A 22,372-nucleotide genomic window follows, 5' to 3' on the forward strand; every position below is an offset into this window, starting at 1 on the left:
ATAAGACAGCTTCAGAGGATTTACAAGACCTGCACTGACACAGTACCTGAAATTAGCGTTAGTAATAATAATGATAATGATAATGATAATAGCTAATACTTAGCACTTCGTCATATATGCCAAATATTGTTTTATTTCTTTAAAAAAAATTTTTTTACATTTATTCATTGTTGAGAGACAGAGAGAGACAGAGCACAAGCGGGGAAGGGGCAGGGAGAGAGGGAGACGGAGAACCCGAAGCAGGCTCCAGGCTCTGAGCTGTCGGCACAGAGCCCGACACGGGGCTCGAACCCACGAACCCCGAGATCATGACCTGAGCTGAAGTCGGACGCTTAACCGACTGAGCCACCTAGGCATATCTGTGCCTGGGTGTATCTTAAAATAACATATTTAAAACAATATCTGGCAAGGGCACCTGGGTGGCTCAGTCGGTTAAGCGTCCGACTTCAGCTCAGGTCATGATCTCGGGGTTCGTGGGTTCGAGCCCCGTGTCGGGCTCTGTGCCGACAGCTCAGAGCCTGGAGCCTGCTTCGGGCTCTGCGTCTCCCTCTCTTCCTGCCCCTCCCCCGCTTGTGCTCTGTCTGTCTCTCTCTCAAAAATGAGTAAACATTAAAAAAAAATTTTTAAGATATCTCCATATACATATATACACTCAGTTAATCATTTACATGATTTCAGGTCATGCTCCTTAGGGCGGGACGGAAAGGCAGAAAGAAGGACGAAAGACTCAGCACATGGCTTCTTCTAAACTGAGTTCTGAAGTCTCCCCCACCTCTGTTTTTGTTCCTCAGCTCCTCGGGGCCCTAGAGCAGGACGAGCAGGCCCGGCGACAGCGGCTGGCGTACAAGGTAGAACAGCTCATAAATGCCATGTCCCTGTCCATTGAGAGCTGAGAGACGGAGCCTCACGTTCCCGGGAAGAGGGACCCATGCAAGCCGTCACCCTGCGAGTCTCAGAAGAAGGACGAGTGAAGGGGATCAGACCCCAGAGCTTGGTGTCCCCTGAGACCCCATCACGGGGAGAGGGGAGGGCCCCTCTCCCCACGCCAGCCACGTTTCGTCACAGCTGGTTCCCGCAGGGAGAGACCATGGGTGCCGTCCCTCCACAGTGAGAACCAGAGAGAAGCAGGGGCCCAGAGAAGGCGGTTCTTCAAGCCGAGAGGCACGAACTGGGGACAGTTCTGCCTCTGTGACTGCTGCTTTGCATGAAAACTCATTTGATGTATATTGGGGAAATAATGAGAACTTTATTTAATTTTTTTTAAGAAAAGGAAAAAAAAAACAGAAATAAAACAAAAAGCCTCCCTGTTAATCCCGTCCACCTTCTGTTTCATTCTGATTTCTGCCCCCCTTCCTTCTTCCCTCCCCCCTTCCTCGAGTGACTCCTCTTTCCACATGCCAGAAAAAGCCTACAAAGAGAACCTGAGAGAAATTGGAGGGAAAACGATCATTTCCTTTCCCTTGAAATTACGAGAAAATGAGGAGGAGGAGAAGAACGAGCACAAGTTCACCCCAAACGCTTCGCCGAAACAGAGGCCAGGAAAACCTGGAATTATCCCGGCAGCCACAGGAGCATGGGAGCTACAGAGCGCTGTGCAGACGGCAGCACCGTGGAGGGGGCTCAACCTGGCTGGCTGGGCGCAGAGCTTCACCTGCCACACCCCCGTGGGCTCTCATCCCTGGAGAGGAGCTCTGTGTGCATAGAGTTACCAGTGCTTTTTGCTACGGCTTTTGTGTGCGTTTTCCTCTTGGTTCATCTCAAACCTCAAGAAGCGAGGAGCTGATCTTTGGTACTTTTCCCTTTGGTGTCTGTAAAGTTACTAGGAGACGCGGCGGAGAGCTGGGCCTCTCCCAGACCCGACGCCTGGCCTCCCTGCGGACACCGGGCAGCTTCGCCTTACATCAGTCACGGTCCTGAACCGGGCACCCTGGGGAAAGGGCCTGGAGGTGTGTGGCCCCCCCGGGAGATTCCATCTGGGAGCTGACTGGGGGACATGGGTGTCTGGCTTTAGATTGCGCTCCAGTCTGCCCGTGGTTTCTTAGCAATTCGAGAGAAAGCAAAAAGCAAACACTGTTTACAGCAAGCAATACTTGAAGAGCGTAGGGTAAAGATGCTGCCGTGTCGATTGCGACGCTTTCTTTCTGTCGTTCTCTTGTGCCTGCAGAGGGGGAGACGGCCCTCCGCTCCTGTGTGGAAGCTTCTGGTCGGCTGAGCCCTGGCCTCAGTAGAAATGACTGTAGCATCCCCACATTACTGTCTCCTGCCTCTCTCTCCGCCTCTCCTGTCCTCATGAGTTTCAAGGACGAGTGGGTGGCTTCTCACTGGGCTCCTTTCTTTCTCACTCTCTTCTGCTGACACCTAAAACCATGGATGACCCACTGTCCTGAGTGTAGTTTCTAAACCAAGAGACCAAAGCTCCACACCCGGGTCCAAAGGCGCCGCGAAAGCCAGCGGGAGTCATGGGTCTGTTGGTGGCAAGACCTAGGTGACCGGGACAGCCACCAGAGTTTCCAGGCCTCCCACGCTGGCAAGGATCCAAGCAGGCAGCTCCAGCTTCTCTGTCAGAGCATCAGAGGGAAGGAGAAGGAGGGCGAGAGAAAGGCCAAGGGGTGGGAAGGAGGCAGGCAGGAGAGGACCGCCGCTCCCTTCCTACTTTCTACTTTCCGAGGGTCTGCGGTGCTGAGAAACTGGACCAGGCAGCCCCACAGAGACCAGACCAGGGTCATTTCCTCTGTAATTAACTCTGGGCCCCAGCTTCTCTGTGCCATGATTTACCTCCAAACAATTCCAATTTCCAAAGGCTCTGCTGACCACACTGGATTGCCAGGAAAGGACTGGGGGAGGGGGAGCTCTGCGGGCTGGCTTCCGTCCCCGGCGTGTGGCTGTGGAGTGCCGTGCTAACCACACAGCAGACATCGCCCGGGCTCCTCAGCTCCAGTTTCTTGCTTGAATGCAGCTGACAGAGGGAAAGAGAAAAGCCTTCAGCAAAATACTCAGGAAACTCGCTCTTTTCATTATAATTCACAACCAGCCATGCCAAGGCCACTTTCTTCCGATAATCCACTTCTGCTAAAGTTTCTCTGGACCCTACTAATAGCCTGAAAGAAATACTAATGACTGGCCTTCCGCACTAAGCCAAAGTGTTTGCTCTTCATAGCACCCAAAGCTTCTCAGCTTGGAGCCTGTGATTTAGGGCGATGAAAGGAGAGAGGATGTGAGCAAGAGGCATGTGAGTGGGGGACTTGATCCCACCCACAGAAAAATCCCAGCCCGCCCTCCTGTTACATGTGAGCTGCGAGTGAAGGTTTTCTGATCACACCCCTGCACGGACCAGCATCCGGGGTTTTGTTCCACCAAGAAGGAAAAGGAAGTTTGACGTTTCAACAGCTTCTCAACCAACACTTACCTCTATGCATCTCAGGTGGACACCCGAGCGTCAACCAGGAGCTACTTTGGGTGACTATTTGCTGCCCTGGGGCTGTTCCTTGAAGGTGTTTGGAGAGTGGGGAGAAGGATGGGGGATAAGCCAACTGGAGAGTGGGGAGGAGAGGAACCAGAGCTGGCGTGAATGGTCTGGCCACATTCCTCAGGATTCCGTAAGAGTGTGGGGCATTGGGACGGCAAAGGAAGTGGCACAGGGGCGTCTCTGAGGAAGGAATTCAAGAAAGCATGACTCAGTGCGACTCAAGTCAGGCCGTGAGGGTGCACACTTGTCAAGCCTTGCCCCTTCGCCAGCTTCCCCTCTGTCCCTCCTCCACCAGCTCTTGGCTTTGGGTCATCAAGAACCAAATGGAGTCCGTGCCTGTAGGATGGGGAGAACGGGGAGTCGATTTGGAGATAAAAATCCAATTTGGAGATATTTGGAGCTCATGGAAGGAAAAAGTCACAGCCCCCACCCCACACGAAGCCAGCCATCTTGGAGGGAGGCAGGAAGGGCAATGTCTCTCAAAAATCAACCCAGCTTTGTTGTGTTTCGTTAATCTGCACCAGCGACAGTTCTCTGGAAAAGGCCCCCAGCAATGTGCTTGGCAAGACAGAAGGTGCTAACGGACAAGACAAAGATGGGCGAGATGTCCATTTTGGTGGAGCAGGTCACTTTACCTGGTCTGCTGCCTCTGCCCTCAGCACGGGGGTGGAGGGCAGGTATTTCTGTGTATGCCCTCCTACCTCTCCCCACAGCACATCTCTCAAATCATTTCTGATCCACCACTGCAGAGAGCTCCCCTTCCTTGTGAATCAGCTGTTAACCTCGCTGGAGGGTGGGGACTGGTTCCTACATTCATCCATTCAGGGAACCTTCATACACCGCAGCTATCTGTTAGGCACTGTTCTGGGTGCTGAAACACAGCCATGAATAAGACCAAGAAGGACCTTCTAGCAGATTTACTCTCCAGGCTACTGGTCCCTGCCACCAACTTAGTAGGTAAATTCTCCCCCACCACCTGCAGAGGGCATGAGTTTTGCAGAAAAGGGACCGGAAGAAGGAAGAAAGTGGACCAACCCAGCTGCCTTACCTTATTCTGGGGACATTCCTTGTGCAGTGAGAGGCTCTATCCTTTCTCCTGCCGCTGTCCCTTCTGGTGGCGCGTCCCCTGCTGCTTGAGCTCCTGACCTTTCTTCATTTCCACCAAATGGGGACAAGAAATAGCGTTCAAGGCCTCTGGCCCTGCTGAGCATGAAGCAGAAGCGATGGATGGGTGTGCTGGACTAAAAATGATCTGGGCAGAACAAAAAGAGAATGTTTGAAAGCCTCTGGCTGAGAAATCTCCAGGTGCATCCCAGTTGCCTCACAGGCCCCCATTAACCTGCAGCAGGTAAACACTGGGCCAGCAGTCGCCCTGGGGGAGGCCATTTTTTCCCCAGGCACACTGTGCTGCATCTGAGGCGCCTGGAGCCTGGCTACTGATGGGAAAGAGCTGAGGCTCTTGGGGCAGGGGGAAGGGGAACGGTGAGAAAATGCAAAACAGCCTCATACTTACAGGGCTTTGGCAGCAGATCTCGCGGGAAGATGGGGAGATGAAGTTCAGGGCCTTGTCTCCGGAACAAGCTTTGAAAAAATGGCAGGATCCCCTTCATAACTCCAGAGTCTCTCTTCTCGGTCTCTTGACTTTCTCCTGGTTTCCCCAGAGGAGGAAGTTTTAGCACCCGGGCCTCAGTGTTACCATGAATGAAAGTTTCACTCTTGGTATCAGGGATGCCCTAGGAGCTGACCGATCGAGATCACTGCTTGTCAAACAGGGCCCCAGCCCAACAAGCAGACTGGAGATTCTGGGCTTCTCGTGGATATGTCTCGTTCTCCTCGCTGTAACAGGGCTCCACCTTCAGACGGGGCTCTGTTCTTTCTGCTGTGAAGCTTACTCCTCCCGTCTAGCCTCCAGGAAGATGGGAGGCACCTTTAGACATCAGTCAAGGCCCTGCCTTTGGCTTTATTTGCCCTCTATGTTGACATTTCAAGTGGAGAACATAGTGGAACGTGGTCCCCCTCCATACAGGGCAGACATTAGCAAGTCTGTTGGGGAACAAGGGACAAGCCCATGAAACTAGGGACCTGAGCCCACCTGCCTCTCCCCCCAACTTCTCCTACCCAAACTCACTCTTCTTGACACACTGGAATCTGTATTATATATATTTTTAAGAAAATACAATGATAGTTGTCTGGTTTTGTTGTTTTTACAGGTGTTGTGGAAAAAAAAACTGTAAGAAAATTAAGTATTTAAAATGTTCCAATAAAATGGGTTTGTTTTTTTTTGGTTATTCTAATATATTATTGTGTACCTATTGTAAATACGAAACACTCCTATTTTGCAAGCCAAGGACACCATTTGTACTGTTGTTATATATAAATAAAGTTTACTGGATAAAAAAAAAAAACACCTTCTATCTTCAAATAAACCTGGTTGTTCAGCCACATAGATGCAGAATAACATTTCACAGGCATATACAAGAAGCAAGTTACTCATGGGAAGATGAGCTAAGTTGTTTTAAGGGACTTCTAGAATTCTCTCTGGAACCAGAGCTTATTAATGTCCAGTCATCATCATCAACACACACACACACACACACACACACACACTCTGCTCCAGCCTGTACCAATAGGTGAACACTGCCCCCTAGCCCCAAGACCCCAGAATACAGGGGGTTTTTTCCAACAAAAGACGGATGGTGCAGACACTTTGGGTTGAGACCATTTGCCAGGGAAGAATGAGGTCTCAGGAGAATGAGGAGATCCATCCTTAGTCCTTCCTGAAATTTACATTCATTCATATGTACAAAACATTTATTGAGAGTGATGTATGGCATCATTGCACGGTGGGGTGGGGGTGGGGTGGGAATCATAAATGAAGAACACATGATCCTTTTCCCCTCATCAACCTTTTAGGGGGGGTGAAAAGCGCAAGGATTCTGAAAAACGAATGTCTTGGCCACACCACGAGAAGGGTGTTTTTGTGGTTTTCCTTTCATTTTCAGTTAAGAGACTAAGGATAAATCAGGGAATGATGCCAGAAAGTGTGTGCCTTTAGATCCAGCACGGGCAGGGTGTGGGAGGGGAGGGAGAGGGTGGGCCCTGGCCCCCGGGATCAGTTGGGCTGATGGGGAGTCCAGTCAAATAGCCTGAGAGGTAGGGACTTGATGGGTTGACCTGAGGATGCCATACCCCTTCCTCTCTTCTGTGCTTCCGTTTTTCTCTTTCTCTCTCTGGTACCCCGAAATGTCCACTCTCGGCAGGTAAAAAGAGGTGAAGGTAGCCCAAGAGACTGTCAATCTGACATCTCAGAAAACTGTGTGCCAGGAAACCACTGAGGGCTCTCTTTATGATGTTGAGGTCAGAACTCTTTTCCGGGCACGCAGGCTTGAACTCACGTCAAGAGTGGAGGCTTCTGAAGGATGAGTCGCAGCCCTGCCCTTAGCGGGCCTCCAATCTGCTGGGGGAGACAGCCCCTGCCTTCAAGGTGCCTCCAGCCTGACGGCGGAGACACGGACCCTGCTCTCAAAGACAGCCCCGTCTCACGCGGATGCCAACACGTGGGTGAATGGGGCCTGGGACTCGAAGCACCAAATCATCTAAAGAGGTGCATGTACCTAAATACAGTGCATGCTGGGGCTATAGACTTGTCATGGATTCAAAGGGAGAATCTCTGCTACGACCTTTCAGTCCTTTCTCCGCAGCGTCTGAGTTTATGAGGTTTGTGCGCATGCACGTGGGGACACACACACACACACACACACACACACACTGTTCCCTGAGAGACAGGAGAGATGCAAATGGTCGTCCCGAGGGTGAGGAAATGCAAACACAACACCCTGAAGAGCCTGGAGAAGAGCACAGTGCTGGGGCCTGTATATAATTAGGACACTGTTTGCCACTGCACAGAGGGTTTTGTTGGTGAGTGCAGAAACCAACATAAAGCATCCTCCGCTTCTGTTTTAAACGCAGACCTAGAGCACTGGAGGCCCTCTGTTCCACCACAGGGGGAAAGGTGCAATCACTTCATGCGGCCCTGGTGAGCCCCATGGCCTGTGCCCATGTGGGGCAGGGGCAGTCGGATGGGGTCGGCCACACTGGGACACTGGGCCTCGTGGACTCGATGGAGGGGGCCATTTCTCTGTTTCCCCAATCTTCTTGCGCCTCCCCGTCTCTTCCCTCAGCAACTTGGACTTCAGGCACCTCCATTATTAAATATCTGCTGCAGGAGCTACCTTCCTCAGGGAAGGAAGAGATGGGGGAGGAGGGAATCTACAGGTGCCTGTCAGGGAAGGAAGCGACGGGGAATCTACGGGTGTCCGTCTGTCCCGCTCTCTGTCATAGGCCCAGGACAGAGCACAGTGAGGGTCCGGCCCGCAGCAGATGCCAGTAAGAATGTTCGGAAAGAATGAATGATTGAACAAATACGGTTTGGGGACCACCTACCATATTCCAGGTACTAGAACATCTCCTCCTATGGTAGGCGTGTTCCATTTTTGTAGTCTGAGGCTCAGACAGGTTAAGGGATTTGCTGAAGGTCACACAGCGACTGCAGAGTTCGGACTGCATGTTCTTTCCACAGCACTACGCTGCCTTTCGTTAGCTCTAGACCATTTAATACTCGGAAGTCTTCCCCAGAAACGAGTCCTCCCTCTTGTCACAAGCAGGTGCTGTGGGAGCACTCGTCAGCCTTCGCTAACATTCCTATTTGTTCAATACAGCCTCTGTCTATTCATCACTCGCAGGGAGCACGACACTGGATTAGGCACTGTCAGACGTGTAGACGGGAAAAGAAAGCTAAGCTTTTAAGTTGCAACTTTCCCAGAATGTACAGTCTAATGTCAATACCGAATCATTATTCTAAGAGAGAAGGACCCATCCCTTTTCTTGGTGGGAATGACATACCATTTTCACTATAAGTGCAAAAAAATTCAACCGAACTGCAGCCGTAGGATGATCAGAGAGCTGGGCCCCTCAACTGAGGAAACCCCTGCGCGATCCATAAGCCACTCGAGAGAACCCGGGGAAGTAGGGACTGCTGGAAATCTGTGCCTGATCAACAATGACACCATGAGGTGATCACACCTCTCGGCTCAGCGAGCGAGCAGAAACACAGAGGAGGCTCCCACCTTATTTGGCTGCTAGAAGCTTGGAGCCAAATTCGTGGCCCACCCGTGGCACACATTCAGGACCTTCTGATGCATATGCGATGGTGATACTCATCCTATTCCTGATTCTGCTTTATATCTGTCTTATCTATCTTTATTCCTCATTCTTCTCTCCTTTCTTTTCCCTTTTCTCCTTTCGAGATAGAGTTCGCGAATCTATCCCTGGCTAAGAGCATAGGACTTGGATTCAGATTGCCTGGGGTTGAATTCCACTCCCATGCGGTGTGATCTGGGACAAGTTGCAGAACCTCTCTGTGTATCAATTCTCCAATCTATAAAATGGGGATACTATATATTAAATAGGGCTTTTGAATGGCTCAAGTAAGATAATGTATACAATGGACTCCGTAGATACTATTATAGATAAATGAGGGAAAGTATTAACCATCCATCCTTCTTTTATAGGCCGTCCAGTAGGACCTACAGGCAGGAGGAAATGAGAGTCTCTATCTGGCCGTGGGAAGAAACTGAATTAATGCTCATACATTTCACAAAGGCATCTGGTGCCTGAGAGTTAAGCCCTTAGGAGCCTAGGCATGGATGTTGACCAAGGAAAATGGGAGATGAATCAAGGCTTTACCCAAAGGCAAAAACAGCCATGAAGCAGCCAGGAAATCTGCTAAAAGCAGATAGAAAGTAGCAGAGAGAAGTGACTCCAGCCAACCCCCATGTACTCAAGCTACAGACAGAGTCCAGCAGGTTCCAAAGTCAGTAGGTGGCTTCCTGAGAGCTTGAGGAGGGCCCGGGTCCAAAAAGTGTTTGGGGTCTAGTAGGAAAGATGAGCCTTCACCCAGAGAGCCAAGGGGCAGGTCAGGCCCACAGGCCCAGAGAAGGGGCCCCGGAGAAGGGCACATAGGTTAGAGGCAGAGGACATAGATCCCAGGAGGGCCGATTCCCAGCGAGAAGCCAGGGCAGCAGAGTAGGAGAAGAAATGAAGTGCTCACCAGACCTGGGAGGGGTGCTTTTCCTATCTCCCATCAGGGACAAGTCTGGACACCTCCCTCCCCAGTTGGATCCAGGTAAGTGTCTGAGTCACGGTTTCCCAGAGAACGAGAACCCACAGAACAATACGGTGCGGGTCCAGGCGTTGGCGTGTATGCATAGGGATGTATGTGGGGAGGAGGGTAGATCGACAGAGACTTTCTGGAACTGGTTCAAGTCTGCAGGGCAGGCCGGCTGGCAATTCGGGCCAGAGCTGATGTTGCAGTCTCGAGCCCAGACGCTGTCCGGAGGCAGAATTTATTCTTCTTTGGGAACCTCACTGTGACTCTTAAGGCGTTCAGCTGTTAGATGAGTCCTCCCCATACTGTGAAGGGCAATCTGCTTTATTCAAAGTCTACTGTTTATAAATCCTACTCACATCTAAAAACTACCCCCCCCCCTTGTTTTGAGAGACAAGGAGAGAACACGTACGCACAGGCAAACAAGTAGGGAAGGCACAGAGAGAGAGAGAGAGAGAGAGAGAGGGAGGGAGACAGGGTCTTAAGCAGGCTTCACACCCGGCACAGAGCCCGCCGCAGGGCTCGATCTCACAACCATGAGGTCAAGACCTGAGTGGAAATCAAGAGTTGGACACTTAACCAACTGAGCCGCCCAGGCGCCCCTGGAAAGAACCTTTGCAGCAACATTGGGACTCGTGTTTGACCGCACACGTGGGCACCATAGTGTAGCTGAGCTGCTCCGTTAACTTAACCATCACAGTGAGCAAAAGACCACTTCCTGTCAAACACTGAGGCGAAACTCCGTGTAAGGGAATCTCTAAATCCATCTACTTGGATGCTTTTTTTTTTTTTTCTTTTAAATTGTGGTGAAATATACATAACGGAAAATGTACCATGTTAACCATTGTTAAGCGTACGGTTCAGGCACATTAAGTACATTTACATTGTTGTGCTTCTATCACCTCCATCCATCTCTAGAACTCATTTCATCTTGCAACACTCTGTATCCATTAAACAATAACTCCCTGTGCTCCTCTCCCCAAGCCCCTGACATCCACTATTTTACAACGTGATGCTTTTTTTTTTTTTTTAATCTGATTTCTTTCACTCTTAATTTCCTGGTATAAACTGCTTTTGAAAAATCCAACCGTTGCTGGCAAAGCACAGAAGAAAAGGGACGAACGTCAACGAGGTGGGCAGTGACCTCGAGGCCAAGCCTGGCAAAGGGACGGGGAGGGTTCCAACTCCAGACTGGGGAAGAGGGGCTGACTCTCTGAGTCATCACAATAGAAAGTGGGAAAAACCAGAAACCATTCCTTTTTCTGGCTTTTCTCCTGAATGCTCATAAATGTCCGTCATCCTAGTCCATTTATAAGAGCCCCACCAAGAAGCATACACCAGGAACTAGTACCAAAAAAGTTAGTTGTTTAATCCCCAAGAGCCGCGCGGAATTCCGTGTTTCCAGGTCCGTCTTCCGAGTCTCATCTTTCCTTGGCTCCCCATCTTCATTTGGCTCAACTTCTCAGTTGCTGGCTGTCACCTCAAGTGCCCCTGACTCTGAGGATGCATTTTAGAAAAGCTGAGCCTGGCACTCTGGTGGGTCCGAAACACCCCCAGCTCCCCGGGAGGGGAACCCCAGGGGGCGGGCCCAGGAGGGTAGGAAGGGAGCCCTCCATCCATGCGCTGCCACAGTCTGCCTCCACCCCCACCCGGGACGACCCACAGTGGTTCTAAAGGGCCCCAAACCACAATGGGAGCTAAATCCCAGCTGACAACAGCAAACCTCGAGCTTCGGGAACTACAGGAACTCTCCTCCTCTTCTTTTACATTAGAGGCAGCTCTTAGCCTCTATCTCAACTCAGTGTCCCTGTAAGGAGGGTAAGGACACAGACAGAGAACAGAAGCAGACGTCATCACTCCTCTCGGCCAGTTCCCCCAGTGTTGGGGTCCCGAGTTCTTCGTCAACCTTGTTGAATGTGGTAAGGTAAGATACAAGGGGAGGAGACGTGCACACACGGGCGAGCTAAATGGAGGCTCAGAGAGAATACATAACAAATCCAGAATCGCGCTGAGGTTAGTGGCATCCTTGGGACTTGACGCCAGGTCTTCACAAGCTGTGACATTAGTGGTCTTCAGGGCTTATTAAAGGGGCCTCATCTGTTCCAGCACAGAGCGCTCAGACCCAGCCTGTGACAACAGCACTCAAGTTTTCTGGGTCCTCAGTCCTGTGCCAGCCAAGCGAGGGCAACCCACAGCAACCCACAAGACTTCTGGAGGGGTGGGTCAGGCCACCGAGTCAGTGTGCTCAGGGGTCCGCCCCAGCCACTGGGCCTGTCCCCTCCTAAATCCCTAATCCACTGCTAACTCACTTGGGTGACCTTGACAAATCCTTTGCCTTTGTTCCATCTCAGCTTTCTCCTTTATAAATTGAAGGGGCTTAGAAAAGATCAGTCGTTTTCAACTTTTTACCAAAGAAAGGCTCATACAGAATCCAGATCCAAGTGGAGTGCCCCTGGTGGAGATAGAGACAGGGAGCCAAAGCCCCACCCCCCTGCACCTCCTCTTCCTGCCCCAGGTCTCCCCCCACCTCCGCCTCCCACGTCGCACCCTGAATTGCCCCCTGAGCAAACTGGAAGGACTCCAAGGAAGAAGGTGGCCACCAAGGGGCCACCCTCCTCCCTACCAGACAGAGGTGCCTCTGACCCACAACCGAGGTGTAGACCAGGTGTAGACCAGGTGTAGACCAGGTCTGAGACACAAAGCAGAATCCAGATTCAAACCTCAACCTCAGATCCAAGGAACTGTGAGGAGAGCAAAGGCCAAATACGGAGCCAACATGGAGATAGTGATTTCAGATAGGGTAAAGCTGGAATAGCCAAGAGACAACAGTCCAAGGGGCTTGGAACAACTCCAGAGTTGAGAGTGAAGGATGAAGTTGCTTTCGATAGACTTCCAGCCCCCCAGGAGGGGAATTCTGCGTTCCTGCAAGGAGCTTCCACGGGCAAGCATCCACGTTCCCGAATCCAGCCTCGGCTCTTTTCTCCAAATCCTCAGTAGTGTCCCCGTGTCAGGAAGTGGTCCATAGAGCACAGGGGCAGAGTCCCTTAAGCCTTCTGAGCAAAGAAACAAAAGTCACTGAGTCCTGGGGCACTTGTTTCCTATCTCCAGAGAACCAACAAGATTCCTGCTAAACGAGGAGACAGAGAACAAGGGAGAGGCCTGGGGGGGGGGGGTGGTTCTAGGTGTGGGGGGAGGTTGAGAGAGACCCTGAGGCACCACCCGAGGAGGAAGAAGGAGAGACTCGGACTCCCAGGTTGGTGCACCCAATCTGTTTACACTTGAATGAAGACCCATGAGGAAGGGTTTTGAGATTTATTTAACTGTTACTGGCCCCCGGTTTGTTCTCTTGTAAACCCTGCCTGTTTTCATCTGGTGAAGAGCTGAGAGGGTCTTAAGAATGCATGGGGACTGTGCTGGCGAGAGCCAGGCTCCCAACCAGAGCTGACCTGCAAACAGGACAGCTGGTAACGAGACAGAGGAGCCGGCCAAGTTCCTCCTCTAAAACCAAGAGAGAAAGGACCAGAAAGACACACAGGAGCATGTGTGATGGCGGGTGGCCACGGGGGGCACTAAACGAGGCACTTCCCTTTTCTTTTTATCCCCCTTCCACCTCTCTGTCCACCCAGGCAATGAGAAACCTCCAGGGACAATGCCTCCATGTCACCATCTTAAGGAACGCTGGGCAGGATGGAGTCAGAACATAGCCCTGCACTCAGTGTTGGGGAGGCTGGACTCCAGTCCCCTCCCACCAGCCCAGCCTGCCCATCACCACTGCCCGCCCCCTATTCTTATGCTCCTGTTACCCTTTCCCCCCCTCCTCTGTGTGTCTTTGCCCTGAACTAAAACCACATTTTATCTGAGACACAAAAAAGAGCCAGGAGGACAGTGGACAGAGTGCCCAGCTCAGAGAGCTCTCGTCCAAAACATCCCCTTTGAGGAAACCTCCTCTGATGTTCTCTGATCTCAGTCTTTAGAAAATTATGAACTTGGAAAGCTGTGATGTGCTTCTCTATTCTCTCGGTGCCCCACCTTCACTCCCCCCAGGATGCCCACATCTCCTTTCAGGGGCTCCTTCCTTTGGTCCCTGTAGGCGATGGAAAGGGACACGGACCCACCTACCACCGACGGCCATGCTTCCCTCCTCCTCAGCCTTGACCTGGTCTCACTCCTTTCTGGAGCCGCCCTATCCCTGGTTCAGCAGCATCACTGACTTGGTCTTGTTCTATGAACACGTTACATGGACGAGACCTGCTCCTAGGGCCTTGTTCCGGTCCCTTCCACACAGCAGAACAGTTTCCCTAGGGGAGGCTCCACCAGAACCCGAGACTTCCCAGCTTTCGATTTTCTGATCCAACCGGATCTGCCGGCACTCAAACCCCACCCTGTCCCCGTCCCCCTCGCCCGCTGTGCCTGTGTCTTTGTTCACTTTGAGCTTTCTGTGAACCGAGATAGAAACATAGCAAGATGGTGAGATAATTATGACAAGCCAAATAGTTCACAGGCTCTGCCAGTGCAGAATAGCAATGCTGCGGCTGCTTTGGGCTGTTCCAAAAGCAGCTTGGAGGACGGCTCATACGCATGGAAAAGACAAGAGCCGTGAGACTGGGGGGGGGGGGGTCCTGTAAGGAAACAAGGGAGCCCCGGGGCTCAAGTGGAAACCTCATGGCCCTTGTCTCCTTTTCCATCAAGTCTGGTCAAGTCAGCCCCACGAGGTGTCCAGAACAAGAGACAGAAGTCCAGGAGGTACATGCCAACAGCTCAGATGGAAAAACACTCCAAAGGTTCCCCGGGGGGCGGGTGCGGAGAGCTGGCGTGAGTAATGATGAAGGGTCTTTCTTCAAGGAGGTGCCAAGCCTTCCGTCTCTGACGCGGTTCCCAGAGCCTCGAGGCTGGCGGGGGTGCGTCTGCAAGGCCCATGGCTGACTCTGTGATCTTGAGCAAGTCACTTGACCTTCTGGGCTCATTTTGTCTCATCTGTAAAACAAGAGGATTCGACGGAGTCATCTGTAATGTGCTTCCATCTCTGTGGCTTCTTGATTGCTGTGACTGTCACAAGGGAACAAGTAAAATCTGAGAACCGGGGGAAGAAAGTATCAAAGATGCACAAAGTAAATACCAGGAAAGGCCAGGCTCAGAACCTCGGTACCTAGACTCCTAGCCCAGAGCTCTGCCCGCTTCAAAGGAAGGTCTTCAGAATAATAATCCACGTTATGACATTCCCCATGCCCCCCGAAAGGTGAAATCCCCCACGAAGCAAATGTGTTTTATCTCCTTGTGACCAGACCCTTCACTATCATGAACACTACGTCTGTTCGTGCATTGCCTATTCCAGACAGCATTTGAAATATGTTTTGCTAAAATATGGATCGTTGGCATGCTGGAATGCGACAGGCCATACTAAACTAAATGTGGGAAATATATCGATACTTGGATCGGTGCATGGAAGTGGAAAAGGGGAGGTTCCGCGGGGACAGGCGAGTACTGACCACGCGAGTGGTAAAGTGACCGTGTTGACCAAGGTTAGAGGCAAGTTTAGATTACAGTATTTTATTTATACAGATTAAATGAATGAATGCTTGCTATTAAATTTTAGCCACCTCAGCCACTGGTTCGGACAGAATGTGATCAGGGCCCCAGAACCCTCTGGTAAGCAACAGGTTCTCTGCTCCCCCACCCCGCCCCCTTCTCCCAGCTTTGTCCCCATGCCCCAGACCTCTGCTTCCCACCCTCAGTGGGCACACAGGCTCTGCCCTGCACACACTGAGTCTTAGAAATCAGCAGCTGAAAAGGCAAACTTGCCTGCCTGGCTGGGAAGAGGGAGGGAGGGGAGGCAGGACCGGAAGTCCAGCTTCTGCCATGGCTGCCAATGGCATGGACCCTAAGGGGACCCCACTAGCCTGGATGGAGAGCTGACTGTTGAGTCTGCACTCAGGTAACCAACTTCAAACGCCTGGACCTCGCATGACCAAATTCTATCACCATGACCCCCTGTGTTAGAGACCCCTCAAAGCTCAAGGTAGCCTCAACCATTTTCTCCGGGTGATACGTTCCCCAGTCAAAAGAGTCTAGCTCTGCTGAGTCAACCACAGCACAGAAGGTAGGCACGATGGGGGCGAAACATAGGCTTTGCCACTTAGTAGCTGGGTGACGTGAGGAGTTTCTTACTCCCCCAGAGCCCAACTTCTAATGTGGAAAATGCGGTATTAGCTAAGGTGGTTCTGGCGAAAAATTAGACAAGCGTATGTAATGTCCTTAGCCCAGGCCGGGCACATAGCAGGCCCTTGAGGAATGAGGAGGGCTCGCTCTCCTGTGGCAGTCTTAACTCGCACCACCTCCCTGCAACGTTCTGGCCCTTCTTTCTCCCTCGTCCGCCCTGGAGACTGGAACTCCCCCACAGCCGACATCTGGCCGAGCTGAACTGTGGGAAGGACAAGAGCAGGGATCAGGCCTTGGTCACCACCGTCCTCAGTGTTTTCTCAACTAAAAACCAAAAACCTGGCCTCACACTGCCCCATCCCAGTCCCCTGGGCACTGAAAAGCTTCTGACCAGAGGCCCAGATCAAGGGGCTGACTCTGTATTCAGGAAATGAATCCTGGTTTGGGAGAAGCGGGAGGAGACTCCAAGAGCCATCTGGAAGGTGGTAGTGTTTCCAACTCGTCCTGGGAAAGACCAGACAAGAATCGAAATGGCGTGGCATTAGCCCAAGAACAGACAGATCAACGGGATTAGGCAGCTTCGAAACAGACCCTAATATATATTTAAGGACTTAATAAATGAGAACAGAGCTTTGCAATTCACCGGAGAAAGTGTGAGTGAAGCAAATGCTGGGCTTGTGGGAAATTGGCTATTTGAAAAGGAATCAGTTTTGATCTTCATCTCACAGTGTACACTAAAATCTCACTCAGATCAAAGAGTTAAACCTGCAAAAACAAAGAAAAGCGGGGGTGGGGGGGGGGGAGGCAGGGAGGGGGAAACAGAACATGTCATTTTCCCGAATGGCAAGACTGAATAGTACGAAGATGCAAACAGTTCATGAATTGAGATATATGTTGAATCTAATCCCTTTCCAAGTCCCAAATGGGATTTTTTTTTTTTTTCTGGAGCTAGACAGCATGATTCTAAAATTCATCTGGAAAATGAGCAAGAAAAGCCAATTTTTTTTTTTCAACAGAGTAATTGTGGGAGATTTGTTCCACCAGATAATAAAATGCTACATTTCATATACAAATATGTCATATTTTAAAATATGTGAATGTATAAAGATACAATAATTAAAACAGTGTGATTACAATGGAATAACTAACGGAACAGAATAAGACAGCTCAGAACAGTGAACTGTATATTAAAAAAAAAAAAAATTCAGCATGGGATAAAGGTGGCATCCAAGCCAATGGGGAAAGAAAACATTCTTTAATACATGATGCTGGGATTAATGGTTAACTATTTAGGGGGGAAATCTATTTAAACCCTTATCACACAAGATAGAACAAAATAAATGTCAGATGAATTAAAGGGTTAAAGGTAAATAAAATAGAACCATAAAATACTTCGAATAAAATATAGATTACTATTTCTATCTCAGTGTGGAGATGGAATGTCTAAGCACAAAAGCAATTGGAGAAATCACAAAGGAAAAAAACCCAGATATATTTGGCTGCATAAAAATTCAAACCATCTCCATAAAAAAATCATAGAAAATAAAAATAAACAGCAAAATCAACCTGAGAAAAATGTCTGCAACAAAAACATCAAAAAATTAATGTTCTTAAAATATAAAGTAGCATTTATACATGACAAAAACCACTAAACCCCAAAGAAAAATGTGCAAAGAACAAGAATAGGCTATTTGCAGAAGATATACAAATAATGGTTAAGCACACAAAGAAACGTTGAGCCTCACTGGCAATCAATACACAGGAAGAAAACACAGTAATGAAATACATTTTTTTTTTTTTTTTGCCCTACCAGATTAGCAAATACTTGTAAAAGTCGATGCAGAGTATCGAGGAAGCCAGGGTGCAACGATAGGTCCTCTCACACTTTGCTAGCACTGTAGAAATTTATACAATGTTTCTGGAATGCAATATAATGCAATATAATAAGCCTCAAGGGGCTTTAAAATATTCATTCTCGTTGTTGCAATATTTCCATTTTATTGGAATATTTTATTCTAATTTTATTGGAATAATTCTATTATTCAATTTCGAGCAAGTAAAAAATAAGGACACACATATACGTGTTCATCTCTTTTATTTATAATAATAAATACAAACAAATATTCACCAAGGTTTGGATATTCACAAGTTTTGGAAAGTTATATAAATTATAGTATACCTGCAAGATGGAATATTATATTATCGTTTAAAACTACAGCCACAGGGGTGCCTGGGTGGCTCAGTCGGTTAAGCGTCTAACTCTTGATTTCGGATCAGGTCATGATCTCATGGTTGGAGAGATGCAGCCCCTCATCAGGCTCTGTGCTGACAATGTGAAGCCCGCCAGGGAGTCTCCTTCTCTCTCTGCCCTTCTCCTGCTCACACACTCTCTCTCAAAATAAATAAATAAGCATATTTTTTTAAATTAAAATAGGGACTCCTGGGTGGCTCAGTCAGTTAAGGGATCAGACTTTGGCTCAGGTCATGATCTCATGGTTCATGAGTTCGAGCCCCGCATCAGGCTCTGTGCTGACAGCTCAGAGCCTGGAGCCTGCTTCAGATTCTGTGTCTCCCTCTCTCTTTGCCCCTCTCCCACTTGCACTCTGTCTTTCTCTCTCAAAAACTAAATAAACATAAAATTTTTTTTAATTAATTAAAATAAAATTAGGGGTGCCTGGGTGGCTCAGTTGGTTAAGCATCCAACTTCCACTCAGGTCATGATCTCACAGTCTGTGAGTTCAAGCCCCGCATCAGGCTCTGTGCTGACAGCTCAGAGACTGGAGCCTGCTTTGGATTCTGCGCCTCCCTTTCTCTGTCTGCTCCTCCCCCGCTCATGTTCTGTCTCTGTCTCTCAAAAATAATAAACACTAAAAAAATCAAAATAAAATAAAATTATAGCCACAAAAATGTTTTTATGATTTAGAAAAGTGTTCATAATATGTTACAATGTGATCTGAACAGTTTCTACAAGCATAATGATGATTGTCGTTTAAAAAATTTTTTTTAATGTTTATTTATTTTCGAGAGAGAGAGAGAGAGAGACAGAGTGTGAGCGGGGGAGAAGCAGAGAAAGAGAGAGGGAGACACAGAATCAGAAGCAGGCTCCAGGCTCTGAGCTGTCAGCACAGAGCCCAACGCGGGGCTCAAACCCACAAACCGCAAGATCATGACCTGAGCCGAAGTCGAACGCTCAACCAACTGAGCCACCCAGATGCCCCGGTTTTCATTTTCTTTTAAAGAAAGTACTGTATTTCTGGACTCATCTTCCCCTCTCATAGGGTAGCAGAAGGTACTCCCAGACCCTCCTCCCAGCAGACTCTCTTCTTCCAGGTCCTAAACTGCACTCCTTGGTGACCTCTGTTCCTCCTCTGACGTTAGGAGGGCAGATAGACCCTCACGCAGTCTGCTTTGTGGCCAGCCAAGCCACCCACGGGACCCAGACCCCAAGAGACGGCAAAGTAATGCTTCAGACTTTGCCCTTGGCAGAACCTATTATCTCAGTCCTACTACCTACGTACGAATGCTGGCTGATGACCTTGGGCAGCTCGCCATCTGAACCCAAAAGTACGCTCCAGGGAGGCAGGCTCTTTCCCGTCCGCTATTGTGTCTCCAAAGATTCGGGATTCCTCCTGAACGAATGAGTGAGCCAAAGGGCGTTTCTTCTGTGAAGTGCGGGAAATCAACCCATTTCGCGGAGTGTTGCGAGAAGCAAATGCACTCACGTGGGTGACAGGCCCGCCCAGCGGACGCTCTTCAGACCCCGGTGCTCACCCCGCACCGAGCTGGCCACACGCGGGGCCCCCGGCTCCCTGCTCACCTGCAGCGAGAGAGCTTTGCTGAAGGTATAAATGGTTTCGCCTCGTCTCTTTGAGTTTTCCCAGATGGTCCGAAACACGTGGCTTTCTTCCTCTTCTTCTTCTTTGCCTTTTGGTTTCCTGCGAATCGATTCTGCCGCTGGTGAAGGGCAGTAAATTAATAACTAGATTTCCCCCCACGACAACAAGTCCCACAACTAATTGGCTCGATATCTCCCTGTTGCTGTATCACTTTGGGATTTTCTGGGTGAGATATAAATAAGCCAATTCTATTAATAAGCCATTTGGCCAAGGGAAGAAAATACACTTCCGAGATCCCGAGGGGCCCGGGGAAGCAGCTCAGTGGCCCATGGAGCGAGGCACTTGATTACAGGAATGAAGCATGCCGCCTCTGTGCCCTCCTCCCTGCAAATCTGTACTCCCGGCAGATTCCTCTCGGTCCTGGGGGGGCGGGGAGAGGAAAGCTTTGTTAAGTTTAAAAATTATAATTTAGATAAATCTGTGCATTCATTGGCCTGAGCGTGTCTCTGGAAAATAATAGTTAGCAGGGTAGAACCTGCGCATTTCAGGGGCTTTATTGTCTCCTTATAATTAAGTCCTGCACAGAAATCCAATTACAAATGTTCTCAATCGCCCTGCAGCTAAGTGCTAACAGAAGAGGGGAGGAAGGCTCCCGGACTTAAATAACTGTGGATAAAAATTAATATCGTGGCGGTGTTGGCTAATTAAAAGTGCCGCCTCTATTAGCGGGCCTTTATATTAATAAATGAGACTGTTATTATCATATCCGACAACCAGGCTGCTTATCAAGTCTGCTCTGTCAGCCTTGCTCTTGAAAGCACAAGTTCATTGCCCTGGGTGCAGGCTCCTACGGGAACAGAGGGGAAGACTCCGTTCTCGCCAGGCACTTACCGAGCCGGGCACCTTGGCATACACTGCCTGTGTGCTCCTCCCACCAGCCCTGTCTGGGTTTCGTCATGGTTCCTGCTTCCCAGTTGAGCCAACCGAGGCTTCGATGTTCAGTAACTTCCCCTGAGAAGAGGCAGGGCGGGATTCAAACCTGCAGCCTCAGGACCCGGAGGCTGGCACTCGTCACTTTACACGAGCTGATTTTCCTGGCTGGCTGGGTGGGGCGGGTGGAGGTTTTTCACAATGTATCCGTACCTGGAAGGTGGAAAACTTGCCCTCCGTAGGTCTGGCACATTCCTTTGTGGCCCCGCGACTTGTTGATTAGTCCTGTGCTGTGGACCAGGCACTGTCTGACGCCCGGGCCACGTGGCTGGCCCCGCGCTGGGGAGGAGAGCAGGCGTTCGTGATGGCGGAGAAAGCAGAGGGTGCCGTAGGACCCCACCAGGAAATAGCCAACCCGGACTTGGGGGATAGCGGAGATTTCTCGGGGGACACGGCATCTAAGCTGAGCTTGGAAGAAACCCAGGCCAAGTAGCGAGACAAGGGGGAGGAGATACCCAGGCCAGGAAATCCCGTGTCCAAAGGTGTGAGGGAGGAGCTGCGCCTGGAAGGTAACATTCAAGGAGTGTAATGAAAAACCGGGTAAGGCTGAAGAGAGAAGCAGGGCCAGATCACATCAGGTGAGGCCTTGCTGCCTCTCCTCAGAACTTGGGCACAGCTTACCCAAGGGCAACTGAAACATCTTTGAATCATTTTAAGCAGAAAGTGCTGTGAACAGAACCGCGTTTTGTGTTCATGTCTCCGGCAGGAATGTGGAGATTACCTGGCTACAGTCTATCCTGGAAGCGAAGGACCAGTTAGGGACAGTGCAGGAGGGACAGGAGCGGCTCCATTCAACAGCTATGTGGTCAGCGACTGAACACGGGGGCTGCGTCAGGAAGTGGGAGGAGTCACATCCGACCCCGGTTTTCTGGCTTGAGCAACGTGGAGGGATGCTAGAAGATGGGAAAGAGAGGATGAGAAGCTGCTCTGGGTGAAAGACGTAAGGCGCATTCGGTTCCTGTGTGGCCACAGATGAAATCATCCAGGGGGAGTGGCAAGAGGGGCCAGACAAGTCCTCAGTGGGCTTTGTTCATCCTCTCATCAAACACCATGCATCTTCTCTGGGCAAGGCACTCACGTCTTGTTACCAGACATTTCTATCTATTAGTATACTATGTCCTTGATGACAAGAGGTGAGGAACTTCCAACCTAGGCTAGGTGTCCCCCAACCCCCACAGAAATGTCAAATTTATTATTTTTTAATGTTAAATGTTATTTTGAGAGAGAGAGAGAGAGAGAGAGACTGTGTGTGTGTGCGTGTGTGTGTGGGGGGGGGGTGGTGAGCAGAGAGAGAGAATCTCAAGCAGGTTCTGTGCCATCAGAACAGGGCTTGATCCCCAGAACTGTGAGATCATGACCTGAGCTGAAATCAAGAGTTGGATGCTCAACAAACTGAGCCACCCAGGCACCCCACGTCGAATTTATTTTGAATCACTAGTATCTATCATAGGCAATCCAGTGAATGTGGATCAAATTCTGGTTCTGCACCCAACGTTGAGTCAGCCGTGGGTTTACTCTGAGGCCTGAGAGTAAATCATGAAAGCAGGGTGACTGAGAAAAAGTAGCCACAGACTCTCTCAGTCTCAGAGCGTATTTACATATTTACCCTAAGTCACCAGAGCCCCATAATGGAACCCAGACCCGATCATTTTAACGTCTAAATTTCAAAGATAATAATAATAATGAATGAAATACCGACTAGACTTAACAAATGAAAGCTTTTCAGGAAAGCGGAGGAGGGAGGGAGAGGGAGGAAAG

At 49.9% G+C, this 22,372-nt stretch overlaps 1 protein-coding gene and 1 long non-coding RNA gene across 2 annotated transcripts in view; one reads left to right on the forward strand and one right to left on the reverse strand.

The window, feature by feature from the left end:
* PLXNA2 (plexin A2) overlaps positions 1 to 1,311 on the forward strand; it is a 207,053-nt gene extending 205,742 nt beyond the window's left edge. Inside the window, exon 32 of the mRNA XM_058701452.1 lies at positions 792 to 1,311. Within this exon, the coding sequence (XP_058557435.1) occupies positions 792 to 893 (102 nt within the window). The 3' untranslated portion in view covers positions 894 to 1,311. The remainder of the gene's footprint in view (positions 1 to 791) is intronic.
* A 9,669-nt stretch (positions 1,312 to 10,980) lies between these two features.
* On the reverse strand, positions 10,981 to 12,105 carry LOC131495842 (uncharacterized). The gene is made up of 2 exons (XR_009254153.1): positions 11,356 to 12,105; positions 10,981 to 11,129 (listed from the first exon to the last, which is right to left on the reverse strand). It is a non-coding gene; the product is annotated as an uncharacterized LOC131495842 (long non-coding RNA).
* Positions 12,106 to 22,372: the final 10,267 nt, after the last annotated feature.

Source organism: Neofelis nebulosa, chromosome 15, assembly GCF_028018385.1.
Source record: "Neofelis nebulosa isolate mNeoNeb1 chromosome 15, mNeoNeb1.pri, whole genome shotgun sequence".
Lineage (NCBI taxonomy): Eukaryota > Metazoa > Chordata > Mammalia > Carnivora > Felidae > Neofelis > Neofelis nebulosa.